The sequence below is a fragment of the Loxodonta africana genome, chromosome 1, assembly GCF_030014295.1.
Source record: "Loxodonta africana isolate mLoxAfr1 chromosome 1, mLoxAfr1.hap2, whole genome shotgun sequence".
Lineage (NCBI taxonomy): Eukaryota > Metazoa > Chordata > Mammalia > Proboscidea > Elephantidae > Loxodonta > Loxodonta africana.
Window position 1 is genome coordinate 108,358,320 of NC_087342.1, and position 20,608 is coordinate 108,378,927.

Consider the following 20,608-nt stretch of genomic DNA (forward strand, 5'->3'; position numbering starts at 1 on the left):
CTACCCACATGGAGAAAGCCATGTGAACTTTCTCTGAATGCTCCCATATTCTTAGTGAGATAACACAAGTGTCTGGCCATAGCCAGGATGTGCGGACTTCTACCATGACTCAAGTTTAAGGGAAATCCAAGAACATCTGCAGAAGCCGCGAGTTAAAGAAGCTGCAACTTAAGAATCAACTGAATATATTTAATAAGTTTTTGAAGTCTGTTGAATGATTTCCTTTGTGACTTACTTACGTTGCTAGTTACGTGACTAAATCATTTAGTTACTAGGAATGTTTCATAATTTATTATTTATCTCTGGATTAATTTTCTTCTTTATTTAATAAGTATGATTTAGGGCCTGCTAGGAAAAAAAAAAAAAAAACATGTAGAGAATTGGGTTTTAGGCAGTATGGGGGAGAGACGAAAAGTGTTGTCCTTGAGATATCCTTCTAGCCCTTGCATATCCACATGCTGTGCTGCGGATGGTAATGTCATTGTTCCTTGAGTACACCCCATGCTTTTCTCTCTGTACCTCTTTGCTTAGGTTATTCCATCTGTGATCGGCTCTGTCTGCTGACAAGGTTCCGCTTATCCTTCAAGGTCAAGCTATATACCCTCTCCTTCAGCAGCCCTAGAACCTTCATCCAGAAGTAACCCATCTGTCCTCTAAGCTTTAGTTGAGATTACCTTATTTATAAGTGACTGTGTATTTCCCCTATTCTATCAGGCTAGACTGTAAATTGTTTGAGGGATTTATTACAGGGATTTCTTTCCTTTTGTGCCTAGCACAGTGGTGGTGGTGGTTGTTAGTTGATTCCCCACTCATGGCAAGCCCGTGTATGCAGAGTAGAACTGCTCCATAGGGTTTTCAAAGTTGTGACCTTTTGGAAGCAGATTGCTAGGCCTGTCTCCCAAGGTGCCTCTGGGTAAATTCGACTGCCAACCTTTTGGCTAGTAGTCAAGTACTTAACCGTTTGTGCCACTCAGGGACTCCAGCACAGTGGTAGCTTCTCATTAAGTGTTGGAGTGTTGAATGAATGAAAGTTTAAATGAGAAGAAATCAGTGGAAGCCTGGAATATCATGTCTTTCTTATTCACATTGTTTATTAAAATTCACTCTGCCAGGGTGCCATTGTGCACTGATGATGAACAATAACAGCAGAATATAACACTTATATAGTTAAGCCGTTTGGTTTTATTCCAGATTAGGATTTACGTGATTAAATTTATATTCTGCTTATGAGCTTGGACCATATGGGTTTTGTAACTTTTTTGCAATATGCTGTATCTGCATTTTAGTTCATGTAATCCTTTGCACAAAGACGTTTGTAACAGGAAGGGCTCATTTACCTCCCATTGGCTTGGTGCTCTTGATATCTCAAGCTCTTACTCCCAAACTGCAGATAATGATCATGGTTGTATAGTCACCACTACTTCTCCCACTCACCAACATAAAAGACAAGTTCCACTCCCAGAAGGGCCAAGTGAAATTAGAAATCATAAAGTGAGGAGGTCATAAGCATTTAGTGTTTCATAATTAGCATTCTCCAATGTCTCTCACAATTCCTAGGGCAAACGCTGTAGCTATGCAGTGGGCTGGCTTCTCTGTAGTGCTGGCCTAACGGTGTCACGGTCTTGAAGTCTCTCATGGCTTATGTTCTGCCTTTGAGCCCAGGTCCTCCCCACGGCTTCCTGAGGAAGTTGCTTCCTCTGTGCCTCTCTTTATCATTCAGACATCTGCTGCCTGTAGTTGGGTGCCAGGAAACACCTAGTCTTTCACAAACGTCCACTGCTTTTGATTCAGAATGTGGTAATGGCAGTGGAGTAAGGATGCAATGTTAGGAGATATCTCTTGAGATAATCGCTGTTTTAAACTTAGTACTCTCTGGATGGGTCTGCTACACCTCTATAAAAAGAAAAAGAGATGCTGATTCAGTCCCTTGGGTTTGGTGGATTGGGACATTCATCTAAACTGGAGGTGGGTCATTTACTGCTACTCTATTATTCATTCATTCAGAAGATATTTATTGAGTGCTTACTGTCTGCCAGGCATCAGTGTGAGCGAACAAGATATAGTTTCCTCTCTCAAGAGCTTACATTTTAGTGAGGGATAGAATCAATAAATGAATACGTAAATACACATACAAGATAATTTCAGAGAATGATAAGTTGTATAAGAAAATGAAATTGGTTAATGCATAGGGAGCAACTTGGGGAGGGGGAGGAGCTAATTTTGCTTGGAAAGCTGGGAAAGGTTCTGTGAAGAACTTTGAAGATCTCTGAGGAACAGCATTTGAGGCAGTGGGAAAACTCACGCACAGTTTCTCAGAAAGGAATGAATGTGTCACGTTTGGGGAACAGGAGGAAGGTCAGTGTAGCTGGAATGCGGTGAACGAGAATGATACAGAAATGTAGGCAGGAGCTAGATATACAGTCTTTGATTTTATTTTGTTGTCGAGAATATCACAGCAGAACATTTGCCAATTCAACAATTTCTACATATACAATTCAATGACATTGATTATATTCTTTAAGTTGTACAACCATTCTCACCCACGTTTTCTGAATTGTTCCTCCCCCATTAACAGAAACTCACTGCCCCCTAAGGTTTCTATCTTATCTTTGGAGTTGCTGTTGTCCATTCGATCCCATATAGACAGTTTTTAAAAGAGCACAATGTTCAAGGCAGTCATACTTTACTAACTAAGCTAAAGTATTATTTGGCTTAAAGAAAACTTCAGAGGGATATTTTTGGTTTAAGTTTTAAAGGTTATCTTAGGGTAACAGTCTCAGGGGTTCAGCCTGCCTATATGGCTCCAGAAAGTCTGGATTCCATGAAAATTTGAAAGTGTGTTTCTCATTTCCCCCTCTTTTGATCAGGATTCTTCTATAGAGTCTTTGATCAAAACTTTCGGTAGTGGTAGCTGGGCACCCTCCAGTTCTTTTTGTCTCATGGCAAAGGAGGCAGTTGTTTGTGGAGGAAATTAGCCACACATTCCTTTTTAGATATGCAGTCTTGAAGAGCTTTGGTTTTGTCCTGATTGCAGTGGGGAGCAATTGGAGGGCTGTCAAAGTCCCTGAAGCAAGGACATGACCTTGTCTAATTTACATTAAAAAAAATTACTCTGGATGTGGTATGAAGAACAGGTCATAAGAAGGCAGTGGTAGAAGCAGAATTGTTATTCAGGAAGCTCGTGCAGTAGTCCAGGAGAGAGTTAAGGGTGATAGCAATGGAGATGGAAGGACTGGGAAAGATTCTGAGTGCATTTTTTTTTTTTAAATAGAGAACCCAAAGCCTTTGCTGATGGTGAGAGAAAGACAGAACATCAAGGTTTTTGACCTGGGCAACTGGAGGATGGTGTACCATTTACTGACATAGGGAAGACCCAGGGAGGATGAGGTTGTAGGGGGAGAGGGACTCAGAGGAGCAGTCATGTGGAGAAAAGAAGAGAACACTAAGATAAGAGATTTGATGTCTCATGCCTGTAGCAGCTTATAAAACTTCCCTTATAACCACCCAAGAGGCTCCCCCCATCCCGCCACCACTTCCTAGGTAGCATGATTCCCTTTTGTGATTTCTTTTCTCCTTTAAAGGCTACTCTTGATTCTCAGTTCTTGAAAGACGCATCTTTTTTTTTTTTTAAGCACTCAGTAATACTAAGTTTGTTTATCCTGTATGTAAATGCTGGAAGGAAGCTCATAGGACATTTTGTCCTGGCATCAGAACCCCACTAGCAGTAGCCTTTCATTCAGAAGTAAATTCTTGTCATTTCTGCATATGCTGTTAGATATTCCATTGTGTTATTGACAGTGACTTTCTCCTTTTATAGTATACAACCAATTCATTTGAAGTTGCAACAGCTATTTCTTTTGGATTCTAGTATGTGCCATCCTATTTCATGCTTTCCCCTCTCCTTGCACACCATTCCTTGTATCATTTCCTAAGAGCATTTCTTTTCTTCCTTCAAAATTCAGTTCAAATGCTACCACCTCCATCAGGGCTTTTTGTACCTACCCAAGCTGAGTAAGGCTCCCATACTACCTTGTAGAAACCTTGTTTATATCGGTTCCACATGGTGACAATTGTTTGTTTATGCGCCTGTCTCTTCTACTTGACTTTGAGCTTTTCAAAGTCTAGGGTCATGTTTTATTCACCTTTGTGTCCCCAGTGTCTTATGTAGTGCCTACTGCATAGTACGTGTTTGGTGCCTTCTGGTTTAGTGATAAATGGATGAATGGACCAGTAACTTCTTAAGGGTGTATGACCCATTATTATCCTAGCCTTAATATTTTTCATGGAAACCCTGGTGGTGTAGTGGTTAAGTGCTGTGGCTGCTAACCAAAAAGACGGCAGTTCAAATCCACCAGGTGCTCCTTGGAAACCCTATGGAGCAGTTCTACTCTGTCCTATAGGGTCACTATGAGTCGGCATCAACTCGACGGCAATGGTTTTTTTTCTTTTTTTTTATGTTTTTCTAGTACCTATTTGATCGAATTATTTGTTACCATTTATTGAACCTTGTTGTATGCTAGGCCTTATTCTAATGAGGTTAACTCATACTCTTCCCAACACTCTTTGAGGCAGATGGTATTATTAAGCTCATTTTCAGATAAGGAAACTGAAGCTTAGAGAGGCTAAATAACTTGCCCAAGTTCTCACTTACAACTGTTTTGTTTGTTGTTGTTGTACACCATCGAGTCAATTCTGATTCATAATGACCCTATAGGACAAAGCAGAACTGCCCTATAGGGTTTCCCCGGGTGTAATTTTTACAAGAGCAGATCCCCAGGTCTTCTTTTCTCCCATGAAGCGGCTGGAGGGTTCGAACCTCCAACCTTTCAGTTAGCAGTCGAGAGCTTTAACCATTGTGCCAACAGGGTTCCTTCACTTAAAACCACTAAGTGGTAAATATAGGAAGTAACTTTAGGTCTGCCTAGCTCCAGGGCCTGTGCTCTTAACCACCATGCACCCTTGGGAGGCTGCAGTGTATCTCCATCCCGGGTCAGTCTCCTCTCCTTTCAGTATCTAACAACTTATATCTATGTAGTTCTTTACAATTTGCAAACTAGTTTTACATAAAGTTCTTATTAAAGCCTTAAAATAATTCTGAAAAGTATTTATTACAGATAGAAGAAATTGATTCTTCCAGAAATGACTTGCTAAAGGTCTCTTCAGCTATTCTTGTTGACTTTGAATTCCAGATTCTTAGCAGGGAGATCATTCCTCATCCCACCAAGAAGGGTATGTGACACATGTCCCAAGGGGCTAATTTTGTTTTCATCTCTTCTTTCGATATTATTTAGGATCCTCAGAGAAAATATTTTCATACAAGGCATGCATTAGGGGTATCTGAATTATAGTTTAAAATACAATATAATCATTGTTTTTAATACCTGAATATAGTTATGTGAGACATGTATTCAAGGTAGTGTTTTTAGGAACATTTTGAAAAAACCACCTGCCAGGTATCCTGTAGAATAATAATATTCTTATCAGCAGTTACCTTGACTGATACGAAGTAGTTTTCATCCATACTTCTTCAGTCTGATTCTGTATTTCCTTGGCCAATGAGGCTTCTTTAAATATTAAGAGGATCTAGGCAATCAGACCAGGTGGGATTAGGCTGTGTATACATTGGCTGCCCTGGGCCAGAGTTCACTCTGCTTGCCCTGAAACATTTACTGACATAATCCTTTCAGAAACAGGAAAGCCCAGTGTCTCGAATTAGTATTCTATTCTAGTGCTGAATGACCACATGATTTTTTTTATAAATGTGAAACAAGTTGGGAGGTGAAGTGAGTGTGGGGTGGGATGGTGGTGGCTGCGAGTATGAGGGAGAAGGGACCCATAAGAGGCTCAGTTGCTGTTGGTGAGCAGGAAGAATGACTGTAGGGTGCCATCAGTGTGGGCAGAATTGTGGGGTGTGGAGGGTGGGAGTCAAGTGAAGTCTCATGCTTCACCACCGCCTATGGGGTCTTAAGGAACTGAACTCCCCATACTCAAAGACAGGTTGTTGGAAGTACTTTTACTTTTGTGGTGCTATGTTCTGTTTTCTGAAGTTACTGGAAAGTCTTGCCCTGTCTTCTTTCCTTGAGATCCTTTGGGCAGGATAGCTGGTAAATTTGCTGCTGCCATGCTGTAAGGGAGCCCTGGTGGTGCAGTTGTTAAAGCGTTCAGCTGCTAAACTAAAGGTTGGCAATTTGAACCCACTCAGTGGCTCTGTAGGATAAAGACCTGACAATCTGCTCCCATAAAGATTACAGCCTAGAAAATCCTATAGGGACAGCTCTACTCTGTCACGTAGGGTTTCTGTGAGTCGAAAATCAGCTTTTCCTCTTCCTACAAAATAACAACATACACATATATGAACGGGAAATGTCTTTAGAGGAGGCTGCTGGTCACAGTCTTCATGCCAAAAAGGCACGAATCCTGTGTTTAAACTCTGTTTCACATTTATTCAGCCCTGGCAGCCACCTTATGAGGAAGAACAGAGTTCAAGTCCAGCCAGTGTTAGCTTTGGAAGAGTAAAGTGCAGTAGGACCTTGTAAGGGGTCGGGGGTCAGCATGTCATGTTGTTACATAACCTGTTAGTAGCATCCACAGATTAGCTTCTTAGAGGTCCTCTTTTTCATTTGTTTATTTTACTTCTCTCAGTTGGAATCCCCTATGAAGTGAAGATGCCTTGGCTTTGGTATGCTTTTAGAAAAGTAGAGAGAAGTAATGTTGCCAGAAAAATCAATTCCTTGAGTTCCAAAATCATGTCTTTGTAATTCTCTCCTATCCGGAATAGAAGATGCATAGTTAGTATCTAATTATGATAAGAAGAATTGTCTTCCACATGATATCCACTTGGTGCTTCTTCACAAAGACTGTTCCATTTCTAGTCAGTCTTTAGGTCCCTGACCAGAGAAAATGATGGTTTCTTTTTCTCATTCTTTTCCAAAGCTTAATTTTTCTCTTTTTAGTTATATACATACCTTTCCCTTTTACTAGTTCCCTAGGGACCTTTCTTGCCTCCTTTTTACCTTTTGCAGTGGACTGTGTGTGGGCAGAAGAATCAGAACAGGAAACTAAATGAAACATACAATCTACAGGGCTACAGCAGATGGGAAGGATAATTGGAAGAGCCAATCAGCACAATTAATGTGATTATCTCCTGCTTTGGTTGCAGTTGGGGAGCAGGAATGGGTTAGGATATGGTGGACCATCAGTGTGAATGGATATCTCCTAGGACTTGGTACAGGAAACAAGGAAGAGGTTGAGCCAGTCACCAATGTGGGAGAATATCCTGAAGGTTAGTAAATTATGGTTAAAGATGGAAGAACTTCAGAGAAGGAGCTGGCTCCATCTTTTGGCCTTGGACGACAGGCAGCTGCCAAGTGAAAGGATCAGGAGGAAAGTCCATCATCATGTGGAATTCAAGTTTCAGTTCAGGCGGAAGGTGAGCAGTGTCCTATAGAAAGGCTGATGGCAGATGGGAGCTTTTGCCAATTCTGTCAACCATTCCTTTTAAGACAGACAGTGGTTCCACACCTTGTTCTGTCTTCTCCAGGGCTTCAGCCTGACATTGGCTCTGTGTCTGACTAGGGCAATAGGTAGGAGTCTGTTAACGCGCCCTACGATTGTATTAACTTTTTGTCACCCCAGCTGTGACTTCAGTCCACAGAAAACTCTGCTATTAGGGCAGGCTTCCTCCATCCTGTCTTGCAGTTGACCAAATGCAGGACCGTACTTTTGTTCTTATTCAGTTTCATGATGTCACTTTCGCTTCATCTTTCTAGCTTGGAGGGTTATTTTTATAATTTTGGTTCTTCACCCAGTGTGTTGGTTATTCCTCACAGCTTTGTTTCATCTGGGTGCTTAGAAGTTTGCTTTTGTGTCTTCAAGACTTTGATGGAGATGTTGGACAGAAATAGGATTCTACTTCCCTTGAATATGCCATTATACAACTCTCTCAAAGCTGACCGTGATCTGTATTAATGGTCACTTTCTGGTAGGCCTTATAACTAGCTATGAATCACATTAAACATATTATCATCTGGCCCACAAGACTGGCTTGAGAAATAAGACATGTGTATCTTGCTGAGGTCAAGATACACAATAGATAAATAAGTTTTCTTAGAATTTATTGCTTTAGTAATCCTAGGAAAACAAGGTTTAAGTGAACCCATTCTGCTTTCTCATATTCAGATCAGATGTGAAAAATTCTTTCTACACAGGCTATTGAAAATGACTTAAGTGTTTTTAGTTGACTGCAAGCAAGTCAACACCAACAATGGCTAAAAAAAAAAAAACCTAGTTGAAACTTAGACCTCACCAACAGCAGTATCATTTTCAGAATAGAATAAATGAGGTGAGAGAATGTGACACAACTTTGCAACATGTAGTAAACTTGAAAGGCTGTTATCTGTGAATAATTTAATAACTACCACATGGAAGAGAAAGCCCAGAGAGCAAAACTAAGATTAGTAGTGAATGGAGTTGAAGGGAGACATATTTCACTTAGTGTAAGGAAGAACTTTTTAGAACCTGCTCTGTCAAGTAGAAGCCCCTTGCCTACACTAGTCATTGTAAATTCTTGCAGTATTGTGGGGTATAATTCATTTTGAAATGGAGACTCGTATATATATTTGAAGAAGCAAGCTCCTCTCCCTTATCTCTCCACCTCTTTTGGGCCTTAATTTCCTCAAGCGTGTTTGTTCTGTTCTTTCTATTTGAAGATCATTCTTCTTGATAGGGAAGATTTAAGTCAAAGTAGTATTGAGTAATTTTCCTTTCTAACTGTCATCAGTAAAAAATTATACCCATGGTTCTCAAACTTTGGTGTATATTAGCATCCCCTGGGGAGCTTGTTAAAAATACAGATGCCCAGGTTTTACCCTTGAAACAGAATGTGTGAGGTGGAGCCAACACAAACCACTAACCACTGCATGCCTGGGGCCTATTACTGCAGGCTCAGCCTTGCCTGTATGGATCCAACCTTGATCCATCCTGAAGGCGTCTCAGGTGTCTCATTCCCTCCTTTAGGTGATGTGTGGAGGTGGCTCAGTGCACTAAGCTTGCTTCTCAGTTTCCTGAGCACAGCTCCTGTGTCCACTCAGGTGCCGTTTTCCCTACACACCCTTCCCTGTGTGCCTTAGCCTACACTGGCCTTCTTCCCTACTTCTGTTGTAATGCTGCCAGAGGGAAATTTCAAAACTGCACACCCGATTATGTCACCCTATACTTAAACACACCTCAGTGACCTTCTTTTGCATTTAGGATAAAGACCAAAACCTCTAGCATGGCCTAGCAAGTTCTGCATAAGCTGGCTCCTCCCTGCCTGTTCTCCAGTCTCATCTGACTCTACTTTGAATCTCCTGTCAGTGTTCAACCACACAGGCTTTCTCTCAACTCTCAACTTGATAACATGCTGTTCCCTTTGCTTAAAACCCTCTTAAACCCCCTTCCTCATCTATTGGACTTCTGCTTGTCCTTCAGGTCTTGGCTTAATCACCACTTCCTTAGAGAAGCCCTCCCTGACCCCCAGATGAGGTTGGAGTCCCACATAGTACATTCTCGTGGTACCAAGGGTATCTCCTTTTTAAGCAGATATCACAGTTAGATGGTTATTTGATTAATGTTCATTTCTCCTACCAAACTCTAAACTCAGTGAAGGAAGGGATTAGGTCTGTCTTTATTCACTATTAGTACCAGAGTAGGTACTCAGTAAATACTTTTTGAATGAACAAATGACTGGGAGACAATTCTTATATCACCCATCTGACAATGGGTATCACCATGCCTGAGGACCTTTTGTATCACCCCAACTGTTATATCTGGCCCCTGGATGTTGGCATCAGCCTGATTGAAACCCAAATTTACTATATTCACTTGGATACTGTGATCTGAGCTAAGTGTCACTCTCTCATGGCCAGTGCCATATCCTGGTTATATCGCAAGGTCCAGTCCTACCTCTTTGTAAATTATTCGCTCTCTTCTGCTGGCCTCACCGTTGAGGTCAAGCATATGACAAGGCTAAGGCCAGGTTAAGAATGACGTATTGTATTCTTCTTGCTTGTTTCTTCTATCAGCAAAAGCAATAGAAGCTAACAGCAAACAAGCCATGCCCCTCCTTTTCTGTAAGATAGCTATGAGTGCCACTGAGCCAAAAGTTGGTAGTACTTATCAGGCACTTCTCATTACCTTGTCTTAATTCAACTTCATTCTGTTTTTGTTTTTAAACATATGTACTATTTCTCATTCTCTTCCCTGTTATTGTCTTCTAAGATTTACTAAGTTCCTCTTCTCCCATTGTTTGTACCGTAACATACCTGTTGTCATGCCTGATACACCCTCCACAGCATCAAGTTTTATCCAAGCACGTTACTGCTTTTTTCTCAGTTTCAGTTAAAGGCTCTCTGATTCAGTTGGATCAGCTTCCTGCCACATGGCTCTGTTAGCCACCTTGGTCATTTGGAGAAAGCCCCTGGTGGGGACTAAAAGCGGAGTCAGAGTCCTGCTCTCAGATCTTCTCTGCTGACATAAGACAAAACGCTGTGTGATAGGAGGTGCTATAAGTGTCAGCACCTGTCAGCTATCTTCCATAGCCACCCAAATTGGTTAAACGTGGCTTCAGTAATTTCTGTTGCAACTATTATCTTCAGAAAGGACTGAGGGTAGGGAGCCCACTTTTCTGAGTAGTTAGAATCATGGCATTTTATAGCTGGAAAAGCTCTTAGAGATAATTCATCAAACCCTTCAACCTACAGGTGAAAACAGTGGGAGTCAGAGAAGGTAAGTTATGGGCTCACAACTGCACAGTCAATGCCAAAGCCGCTAGTCCGGGGTTCTTCCAATGCGTGGAGGAGGCTGTTTGTTTTAGGACAGTGTTTCTTATTAGTCAAGGGAACCAGAAGTGTCTGGGAAAGCTCATTCTAAAAATCCAGTTTAGCTAAAAGGGTTGTTAGACAAGATATAGAATTTATCATTTACTTTTTTTTTTTTTTATTTAGAGTAAATCGTTTTGAAATGGCAACCTATGTATGTATTTATGTATGAATTTACGTATGTTTGTATTATGAATGACAGTAGTATGACAGAAATGGTTTGGGAAAGGAAATTGTAAATCCACCTCTCCCAGTTGAATTTATTGACTTTATTTGACCCTGGCAGAGCCCTGGTGGCACAATGGTTAAGTGCTTGGCTGCTAACCTGAAGATTGATGGTTTGAACCTATCCAGTGGCTCTGTGGCAGAAGGACCTGACGATCTGCTTCTGTAGAGATTACAGCCCAGAAAACCCTATGGTGCAGTTCTACTCTGTCACATGGGGTTGCTATGAATAAGAATCGACTCGACAGCACTGCACAACAGTAATAGTTTTAAAATACCAGCACCAGTTGCTGTCAAGTCAGTTCCGACTCATGGTGGCCCCATGTGTGTGGAGTAGAACTGCTTCATGAGGTTTTTCAAGGCGGTGACGCTTTAGAAGCAAATCACCAAGCCTGTCTCCCGAGGTGCCTCTGAGTGGGTTCGAACAGCCAACCCTTCAGCCAGTAGTTAAGTATTTAAGGGTTTGTGCCACCCAAGGACTTTTAGTCTTAAAAGAGTGGACTCTAAAAATCCACTTGACGGCAACAGGTTTGGTTTTCTTGGTTTTGGTATATTACGCTCCATTCATTTTAAATACCCGTTTTCTCAAGGAATATTTGAGGTTTACACAGTCTGATTTGAATATGGATTAGGGAAAAATAGGCTAAGGATAGGGAGTAGAATCTCTAACTGTACACTACTCCCCAAATGTATTAGGTACTCATGGCAGAGGCACTGAGCTTTGGTAGAAATGACTGGCCTTCAACGTTTCATGTTACACAGAAGACTGCCTAGTGGCACAAACAGGAAGAAGCCCTTTGTGTGCTGGTTCAGGCTTTGCCCCTGTGGACTTGTTTCCTCCCATCTCTGCATGAAGTTCAGCACTGTGTCCATGGTGTGCCCTGTTGTGAGTGGTTCCTAGGAAGGCAGGCCCTTCTTCACACCCAGACATGTTTAACCACAATGTTTACAAAAGGAGGCCTGCTAACAGCAACCACTGAATTTTCACGCATACCTTTAGTATACTGGGCTTTTGTAAAGCTCTTTGCCTGCTTCCCCTCACTCAGACTTACTCATTAAGAAAAGAATTCTGTTTGTCTTCCTAGAGTCAATTCGTTTTCTTAGCATCCTTTTTTTCATCTAACCATCTGCCCTCCTCTTTCCTCTCCTGTTGTGACCTCAGGTGTTGATAGAGTTCAATTATGTGGGAGACATGAAATTTGGCTTTTCAGTCTTTTAAAAGTATGGAGATTCTTAGAACTCAAATATAACTCTAGGAAGTTCCCGACCACACCTTCCTCTTCCCCATACCAGTGATCGAACTTGAGAACCTGTGGTCCAGCTTGAAGAAGAGACTTGGCTTTCCTTCAGATCCAAAAGTCTAAGTAAATAGTTGCCTTCATTTTTGCCTGATGCAAAGACAACTCAAGCCATGGGAGCCATGCCTCCCCCAATTAGCATTTTTGAGCACTCCCTGCATACCTAGCCTCCTGTATTTTTAGGCTTCAGGGTTTTATAGAATGGAAAGCAGATGCAACCAATCTTCTCCAAGAAGCCTAAGCTGAGCGACCACCACCCTCGAAGGAAAATTTCTAAAATCGACGTTGACATTGATGCTCCATGGTTCATTTCTATCATTAGAGCATTTCTAAAAGCACAGGTCTGTGCTTTGAATGTCTTTGAATTAATTCTTGTTTTATATCTTCTGTCTTACTTTAAAAATTGTTGTTTTTCTCCTATATCTACTTATCTTATGCCTTACTTTCCCAACTGCTTGTAAGCTTTTTTCAAGGCGAGGAAAGTCTTTTGTTTCTTTTACATCCCTCAGACCATTGTACTCCCACACAGGCACACAGTAGCTCTTTATCAAAATAAAAATTGGTAATTTTCTGATTCATTGGTTCAGCATGTGAAAATTTTCTTTTTCACCTCAGGAGCCTTGTTAAGGTAGCAGGTGGCAGTAACGCCCATTTATACTGGTGAGATGAGGAAGGGACAGCTAAGTAAGAGCCTTCCCCCCTCACCTTAGTGAGTTGGGAGAAAAACTTCTGGGTGTGTGCAGGCCTGTGGACTGTGGGTGTCTTTTTAAAATATAAACTATGCTGAGGGATACCATGCAGTCTGGGTAGGAACTGTGTCTCTGACAGACTTGGCCTCGGCTAAAATGAATGCTGAAGGCTGAAGGGATTCCTTATGTCAGATGGCTGGTTCCTTTTTATGGCGCTCAGCGATTTCCACTGGTACAAAGAGAAAATTAGCCTAAACTCCTAACAGCTAGTTTTTGGTCTACTCTTTCAAAGGAAACCACTGATTTCTCCTAGAAGGGTCCCGTTGCAGATCTGAAGGGTCTACTGCTACTGTCAAGTTGAGGCCCAACTCGTGATGACCGCATGTGTCACAGAATAGAACTATTACTTGGGGCTTTCTTGGCTGTAATCTTTATGGAAGCAGTTTGCTAGGCCTAGCTTCTGTATAGCCACTGGGTGGGTTCGAACCACCAACCTTTGGATTAACATCCGATGGCAAACCACTTGTGCCACCCAGGCTCCTGTTGGGTTCAGTAGCCTGGCGTCATCTGGCTGGTGGCAGTGCTTAATATGATTTCATAGTTATCACTGGGGACTGTTTTCTCATTGGTTTTCTCTTCAGGATCTCTAGGAGCAGCCTAGGTCCCTACATCTTTCTTTTCTCTCCCTTTTCGTCATTTTGATTAGTCATATCCTGCCTCTGAAGTACACCAGGCTCATTATATAGAAAGACCTACTTTTCTTTCTGAAGTTTATGCTACAGGTCACATTTGATTACAGCTTCCCTCTACCGCCCACTTTTTTAGGTGGCAAGAGAGAAGTTTGGGGGAGATAGGGAAAGGGCCATATTTAAGTGTTTCTCTCATATTTAGTTTTTCAGATTTTCCAAGCACCAAAGAGTATGTGTATACACATCAGAAACCTAATACCAAAGGTTTTGATTTTAAATAATTATGTCTATGTAAATGCGTATACCAATACTTTGAATTTCTACAGTATTGCAATAAAAATATTGATACTGTTTCCAAAGATTGCTATATAAAAATAATTAATTATAGTTTTTAAAACACCATAAAGTTCTTAAAGTTTAACAGTAGTTTTATGTCTTCTGAAAATTTCTATGAAATTTTATCAATTATGCTATGAAAATGTGTGAGTACTTATGGGTAGTTACAGATCACCCAGGATCTAACCTCAAGGTCACCAGGATTGACACCTCTGTCCTCAGAGACACGCATATCAAAAATAATTTTATTTGTATTAGAGTGGTAGGACATAGTACTTCCCTCCAGGTATCTGCAGACTAGAAAAGCCAAACCAGTCAGCATAACAAACCAATCAATATAGCCCTGGATGGGGTGGAGTGAAGGAATTGATTATACTTGTTCTGTGAAACTCAGGGTTGAGAATGACAATTTCTTGCTTGTTAATGGTTAGTAGGCTTGTCTTGGAGCTAGTTAGGTCCTGCACTCTTCACTATTAGTAACCTTAAGATTGATTGGTAATGCCTAAAAAACATTCCTTTCACCTGCTCTGACTTAGCCAAGTTAGGAGTGAGTCTCAGAAGTCTCAGGTTTCTGCAGGAAGCTGAATTCAGAAATGGTTTATGAGATCAGGTTAAGGTGACTTTTCTCTACGGTGAGCCTTAGTAATTGTTCACAAAAAAGCAAATATGCTGCACTCGTATATTTTAGATAGGATTATGTTTTTTTTTGTGAGTGAGCATTTAGAAAGACAAGGTATTTTATACCATATTTCCCTACTAAAAGATTGAAAAGGTCAAGTGTATAGTATTTGAAAATACGCTAAAAAGATTAGGATTTCTCTGTCTGTGAGAAGCCAAAGTTAAGAAGGAACATGATGAAGTTTAAATAATCTTAAAGTGTATTGACATGACTAAAAAAAACTAGCAGGGATATATTCCAAATTGTGGACATAAAAACTACAGGGGGCTCTCTAAAAATTACCCCTTGCCATATTTCAGTAGGTAGGAAAATAATTGAACTCAGAATAAGAGGTTACAGGCTGGAAACACAAATGCAGAATAGAAGTTCAGTAAATGTAGGCCCTGGGTGGCACAAAATAATTAGTGCACGTGGCTGCTAAATTGAAAGGTTGGCGGTTTGAGTCCACCATAGGTCATGCTTTGGAAGAAAGGCCTTGAGATCTACTTCCGAAGAAAACCTACGGAGCTCAAATCTACTATGACGCACATGGGGTCTCCATGAGTAGGAACTGACTCAGTGGCAACTGGTAAATGTTGAGGTTTTAACTGTGGCATACATTTATTGGATTCTTTCCATGTGCTAAGCTCTTTGTAGATTTGTTCATTTAATCTTCATAGCAACTTTATGAGGAAGGCATGATTGTTTATCCCCATTATACAGATGAGGAAATTAGAGGCTTAGAGAGGTTGTGTAACTGTCTAAGATCACACAATTAAAAAATGGTGGAGCTGGGATGATGACCGCTCAGTCACAGGGCATTAGAGAAGGCCTGAGGTGTTTGGAGACCATTACTTTTTTTTTTTAAGGTTGCTGTCCATATGGCAGTTCTTATGTTTTATTTTTCCATAGTAATTCTCGTTCTCCTTAAGTAGGTCACTATCATATAATCTTAAAATGGAGACCTTGAAAGAGATTGGCTGGACGGCAGCCTGTCTTCTGAGAGACAGAAAACAAAGATCTTCTTACTTTGTTTAAGGATAGTGGGAAGTTATTTTTCCTCATGTTGTATATCTCCAGGGAGGACTGCCACTAAAAGCAAAACTATCCTTTAATAGACTATTTTAGTACATGTACTGGCAGTCAGGAAGTTTATGTGAAACCTAAAACCTCACTGATACAACTTAAGCCCACTTCTTCTCTATCAGCCTAATGGGAATTTAGAGCCTGACTGATGACTCCTTCATTATAATATTCCTTTATTCACTCAAGCCAGCCTGGGAGGTTCATTCAGCAGTTGTTTATTGAGCACCCACTATGTGCCAGGCACCATATAAGATTGTGCTGCCTTTGAGCTTGGATATCTCCAGGAATAACACTAGACAACCCAGTTGCCCTAGATAGGTTAGTCAGATTATTACTGTTATTTTTAATAATGATGATTTGCCATCCACTGGTTATTATTTAGTCCCCACAACAGCGCTATAAGAGAGCACTGTCATATCTCTTTTTACACATGAGGAAATAAAGCTCAGCAACATTGAGAAACACACACCATGTCACACAGAAGGGCCTTGACGATGTGAGCTCCTAAGAGAATATTAACAGTTTTGAAATAATAATTAACAGTTATCAAAATGCTTTTATTTGTATTATCTCATTTAATTTTCCAAACGAACATGATAGTAGTTATTATGGCACTCGTTTTACAGATAACAGTTACCGCTTTTATTTATTATGCACTTGATAGGTACTTGTCAGGTCAGACCTAGTTCATGTCATGTTCACAACAACTGTAATAAGTATCATTATTTCCACTTTACAGATGAGCCACTGAGGCCCCCTGTGTGACTTGCTCAGCACAGTAAACAAACAAACAAACCCACTGGCGTTGAGTCCATTCCAACTCATAGCAACCTTATAGGACAGAGTAGAACTGCCCATATGGTTTCCAAGGAGCGCCTGGTGGATTCAAACTGTTGACCTTTTGGTTAGCAGCCGTAGCTCTTAACCACTACGCCACCAGGGTTTCCGCTCAGCACAGTAAAAAATAATGGGAGCTGTAATTCAAGCCTAGGTTTGTCTGCCCAGCCAGTTCACGTGACCACTTTGCTATATTCACTTTACTGCATTATGCTGCCTCATTTTCCAGATGAGAAAACTGAAGTACAGAGAGTTAGCTAACCCAGCTGAGGTCATATAGCTTGTACGTAGCAGAGCTGAGCCCCTAACTCAGAGCCTGTCTTTAGAAAGCCCATTCTTTTCCACTGTCCTGGGCTGTCTCTTTGCACAAGGAGAACTATAAGGCTGTGTCTTACATCCAAGTGAATATACCAATCTCTTCATGCTATATTTAAGCTTTAATCATTTTAGTCATTCTTTACACCTCTTGTATTTTTCCCCCCGTTTTTAGGCAGGAAGCTCTGTAAGTAATGACATGTTACGGTAAAAAACAAACCTGTTGCCGTCAAATTGATTCTGACTCATAGCAACCCTGTAGGATAGAGTTGAACTGCCCCATATTCTCCAAGGAGCACCTGGTGGATTCAAACTGCCAACCTTTTGGTTAGCAGCCATAGCACTTGACTACTACACCACTAGGGTTTCCATATTACAGTAGAGGAATGGATATATTGGTTAAACAGGAAGTCATCTGGTGAGGTTAGGTTAGAACTCAAATCCACATTTGAGTCCTTTGTGCCCAACTCATGTAGTTATGTGGTTCTCGTCTTTTTTGTCTATTGAAAATGTTGCTTGAGAGAAGGCCTTGCCTTTATGAGATTGCTTTCCAGTGCTGTAAGGAATGAATCTTTTTCCATCTGAAGGTCATTTACCATTTCTCCGAATAGCGAATTACATTAATGGTGCAAGGCAGGGAAGTATGTCAATATCAGATATAACAAGGACCAGTCACTCAGATTTGAAATGTTGCCAATCTATACAATCTCAGCCTTGAACGTTTTAAAGCACAGAGGTTCATTACTTTAATGATGAAGTATCCCTCAGATTTCTGAAGGAAAAGTTTGCTAACCATTTATTCAAATTGCAAACTCAGGTAAATGTTCCTTAAAATTGAATTAGATGGAATTTTTCTATACGTCTGTTGATGTCTGTAAACTTCAGATAAATATCCAGATGTATTTGATTATTTCTACTCAAGGAAATATGTTCTATTTAGACAGTCTTTAAATAAATTATTTCTGAATTGAATAAATAAACAAGAAATAGCTGAAACTGAACAGCTTTGACGATTTAGAAAAATAAAGATTTTAAAAGAGGAGATCATCTGAGAAAAACCCATCTTGTTATACTCGTTTTTATTATTAGAAATAAACCTGGATTTAGTGTTCAAATTAATGATTGTTTTAAAATTTAGCTTTTCATTTTCAAAGAATGATCGGGTGATTTGGGAATAATTTTAAATCCATTCCAAATGTATTAACTCCAGTTCAGATTTGTATTAACTGTGGAAATGATCCTGTGACACCAGGAGTTTTCAAAAAGGACAAGAATTAATACTGGTTGAGTGCCTCCTCTGTGGTAGCCTTCCCTTCATAGCTTTGTCATGTAAGTCCCACATCCATGTGATTGAGATATTATTAACCTCCTTTTTACAGAAGAGGGAACTGAGGCTCAGAGCAGCTGAGTAATTAACCCAAGGTCACACAGCTGGAAAATAGAAGTCTCAGAACTGGAACCTAAGTCTGTGCGTTCCAAAGTCCATGCTTACTCTGCTAGACCAGGCTGTCTTGTGAACAGCCTGATACGTCAGAATTTTTAAATTCCACTTAAAAGTTTTAAAATAAAGATAGAAAACAGTCATTAAGAGAAATTTGCTTATGACTCTGCTTGACTGGCCCTCAAATAAAAGGAAAACAATTGGCAGTACACACTTTCCCCCCCTAGAAACATATAGCAAATTTACCTTTTTTCTTATGTAGACCTAGGAAGCTCTTTTGAGAGATCCGCTTGGCCTGGAGTTTGTACCTCCAAGAAGCCCCGTAGTGATACATCAAAAGGTATTGTTGATTAATGTTCAGCAATTAACCCTAACCAGTTGACTCTTCATTTTTTTTTTTTTTTTTTACTATTACAATGAATATAGGTAGCAGTAGGCCACATTCCAAGCATGTGACATCTTTTAAACAAATTCTAATAGGATTAAAAACATTTCCCCATTCTCCTGTTTTGGGTCTTTTTTTTTTTTTTTTCCAACTGTTAGAAACTCCGGTGCTTAACATGGATATTAGATGGTGACAAAGCGTTTCAATCCTTAATGGTAGTTGACTTTGAAATTAAGTTATATCTTTTTCTCGGAGGTTATTTTCTGATTTAGCTTTAGCGTGAGAATAGACTGCTGTCCTTTCTATTCTCACTTGCTGCTCCCTTTATTCTGCACCCCCTGTTCTCCTTAACCCCCGCCCCGCCATGTTTGAAAGTGCCATCCAGTAACTCGACTGGGAGAAAGTTCACTGTGCTGGAATCAGGTCGTTTGAAAACTTAAAACTACACCTGAAAGATAGTATCGTGGTATACAGGAGTAAAAGGCAGAGCACACGTGTTCTTTAACCAAGTTAATTGTTCCAAAAAAAAAAAAAAAGTAGTACATGCTCATTGGAGGAATCTCAGAAAAAAAAAAAGTAATACACGTTCATTGGAGGAATCTTAGAAAATAGATAAAATATAATTCTACTTTGTAAAGATAACCAAAGCAGGCTGTTTTCTCAATGACTGTTAGATTTCCAAATAGAAATATTTGCATGTGAGAGAGACCAATTGTCCTTACGCATGATCCATTTTGTTGCTTTCGTTGTGACTCAAAGTCTAGAAAGCTTACCACTATGGTACAGGGCCGGAAAGGGGGTGGAAGGTGGGAGACTGTAGGAGTGAAATAGTTATTCCTTATGTATTTTCTTTTTTTTTTTTCTGCTTTATCCCATGCTTTGCGTTGTACATGTCTAAGGTTACAGTGTCTGATATACTGAAAAATTTTCTCCTTCTTTTTCTCAGACCCCAGGCAGGCACAGTCCTCCCCGCCATGGTCCTATGACCAGTCTTACCCCTCCTACCTGAGCCAGATGACGTCTCCATCCATTCACTCCACCACCCCGCTGTCTTCCACGCGGGGTACTGGGCTTCCTGCCATCACTGATGTGCCCAGGCGCATTTCAGGTAAAGATCGCGCTTTAACTAAAAACCCACCCCCATGCAGGGGCCAGGGGGAATGGAATGGGCCAAGGCTGTCTTACCTACACCCAGAGTAATTCTCTGTTAGAAGCATGTGGGCAAGGGTACACCAACCAGGAAACCAGGTGTTCTGAATTATGGGTTATCAAACATTTGAACATTTTAGGTCAAGAGACTGAAAATCCACTAAAGGTGGCATCATTTTCTTAAGGTGATATTTCAAGCCACCCAGTTTTGGTTCTGCTGACTTGTGTTCTCTGTGGTGGGTACAGTCTCATAACTAGGGCCTTTTCCAGAGGGTCTTATGCCAGGCCTTCCTCTGCTTGTGTTCCTTTCTTTTCCTAACTTCTGCCTATAAACGAAATTACAGATTGGTGGCACAGACTTCATTTCTAAAGGCTTAGTGTTTTAAATCTCAGGAGTCCAAGATTGCCAGTTCCCAGAGACAGCACCTGTAAACTTAAGCTGGTCATCAGAAACTAGTTATTAAATGCCTTGAGGCCTTTGAGAGTTATTAAAGGCAATGCATGGCCTCTGAGCCGTCACCTCAAGACAGAGGCAGACTTTCCGTGAAGCGGTAGCACCTATTGTTCTCACCCTGGCAGCTCTGTGCTGGTACAGCCACTGTTCAGAAGGCACCACAAACACCTGTAGGTCGTGGAGGAAGTGT

At 40.7% G+C, this 20,608-nt stretch overlaps 1 protein-coding gene across 10 annotated transcripts in view; it reads left to right on the forward strand.

Moving 5' to 3' along the window:
* The window catches only part of RUNX2 (RUNX family transcription factor 2), a 380,120-nt gene that overhangs the window by 77,893 nt on the left and 281,619 nt on the right, over positions 1 to 20,608 (forward strand). For 7 of the 10 annotated variants that reach the window (XR_010322252.1, XR_010322253.1, XR_010322254.1 and 4 more), the window contains exons 5-6: positions 18,693 to 18,770; positions 19,762 to 19,923. Coding sequence is in view for 6 of the 10 variants with exons in the window: in XM_064286808.1 (XP_064142878.1) it covers positions 18,693 to 18,770; positions 19,762 to 19,923 (240 nt within the window). In the remaining 4 variants the exon portion in view is untranslated. The remainder of the gene's footprint in view (positions 1 to 18,692; positions 18,771 to 19,761; positions 19,924 to 20,608) is intronic. The other 3 variants (XM_064286826.1, XM_064286818.1, XM_064286821.1) reach the window with 1 other exon arrangement.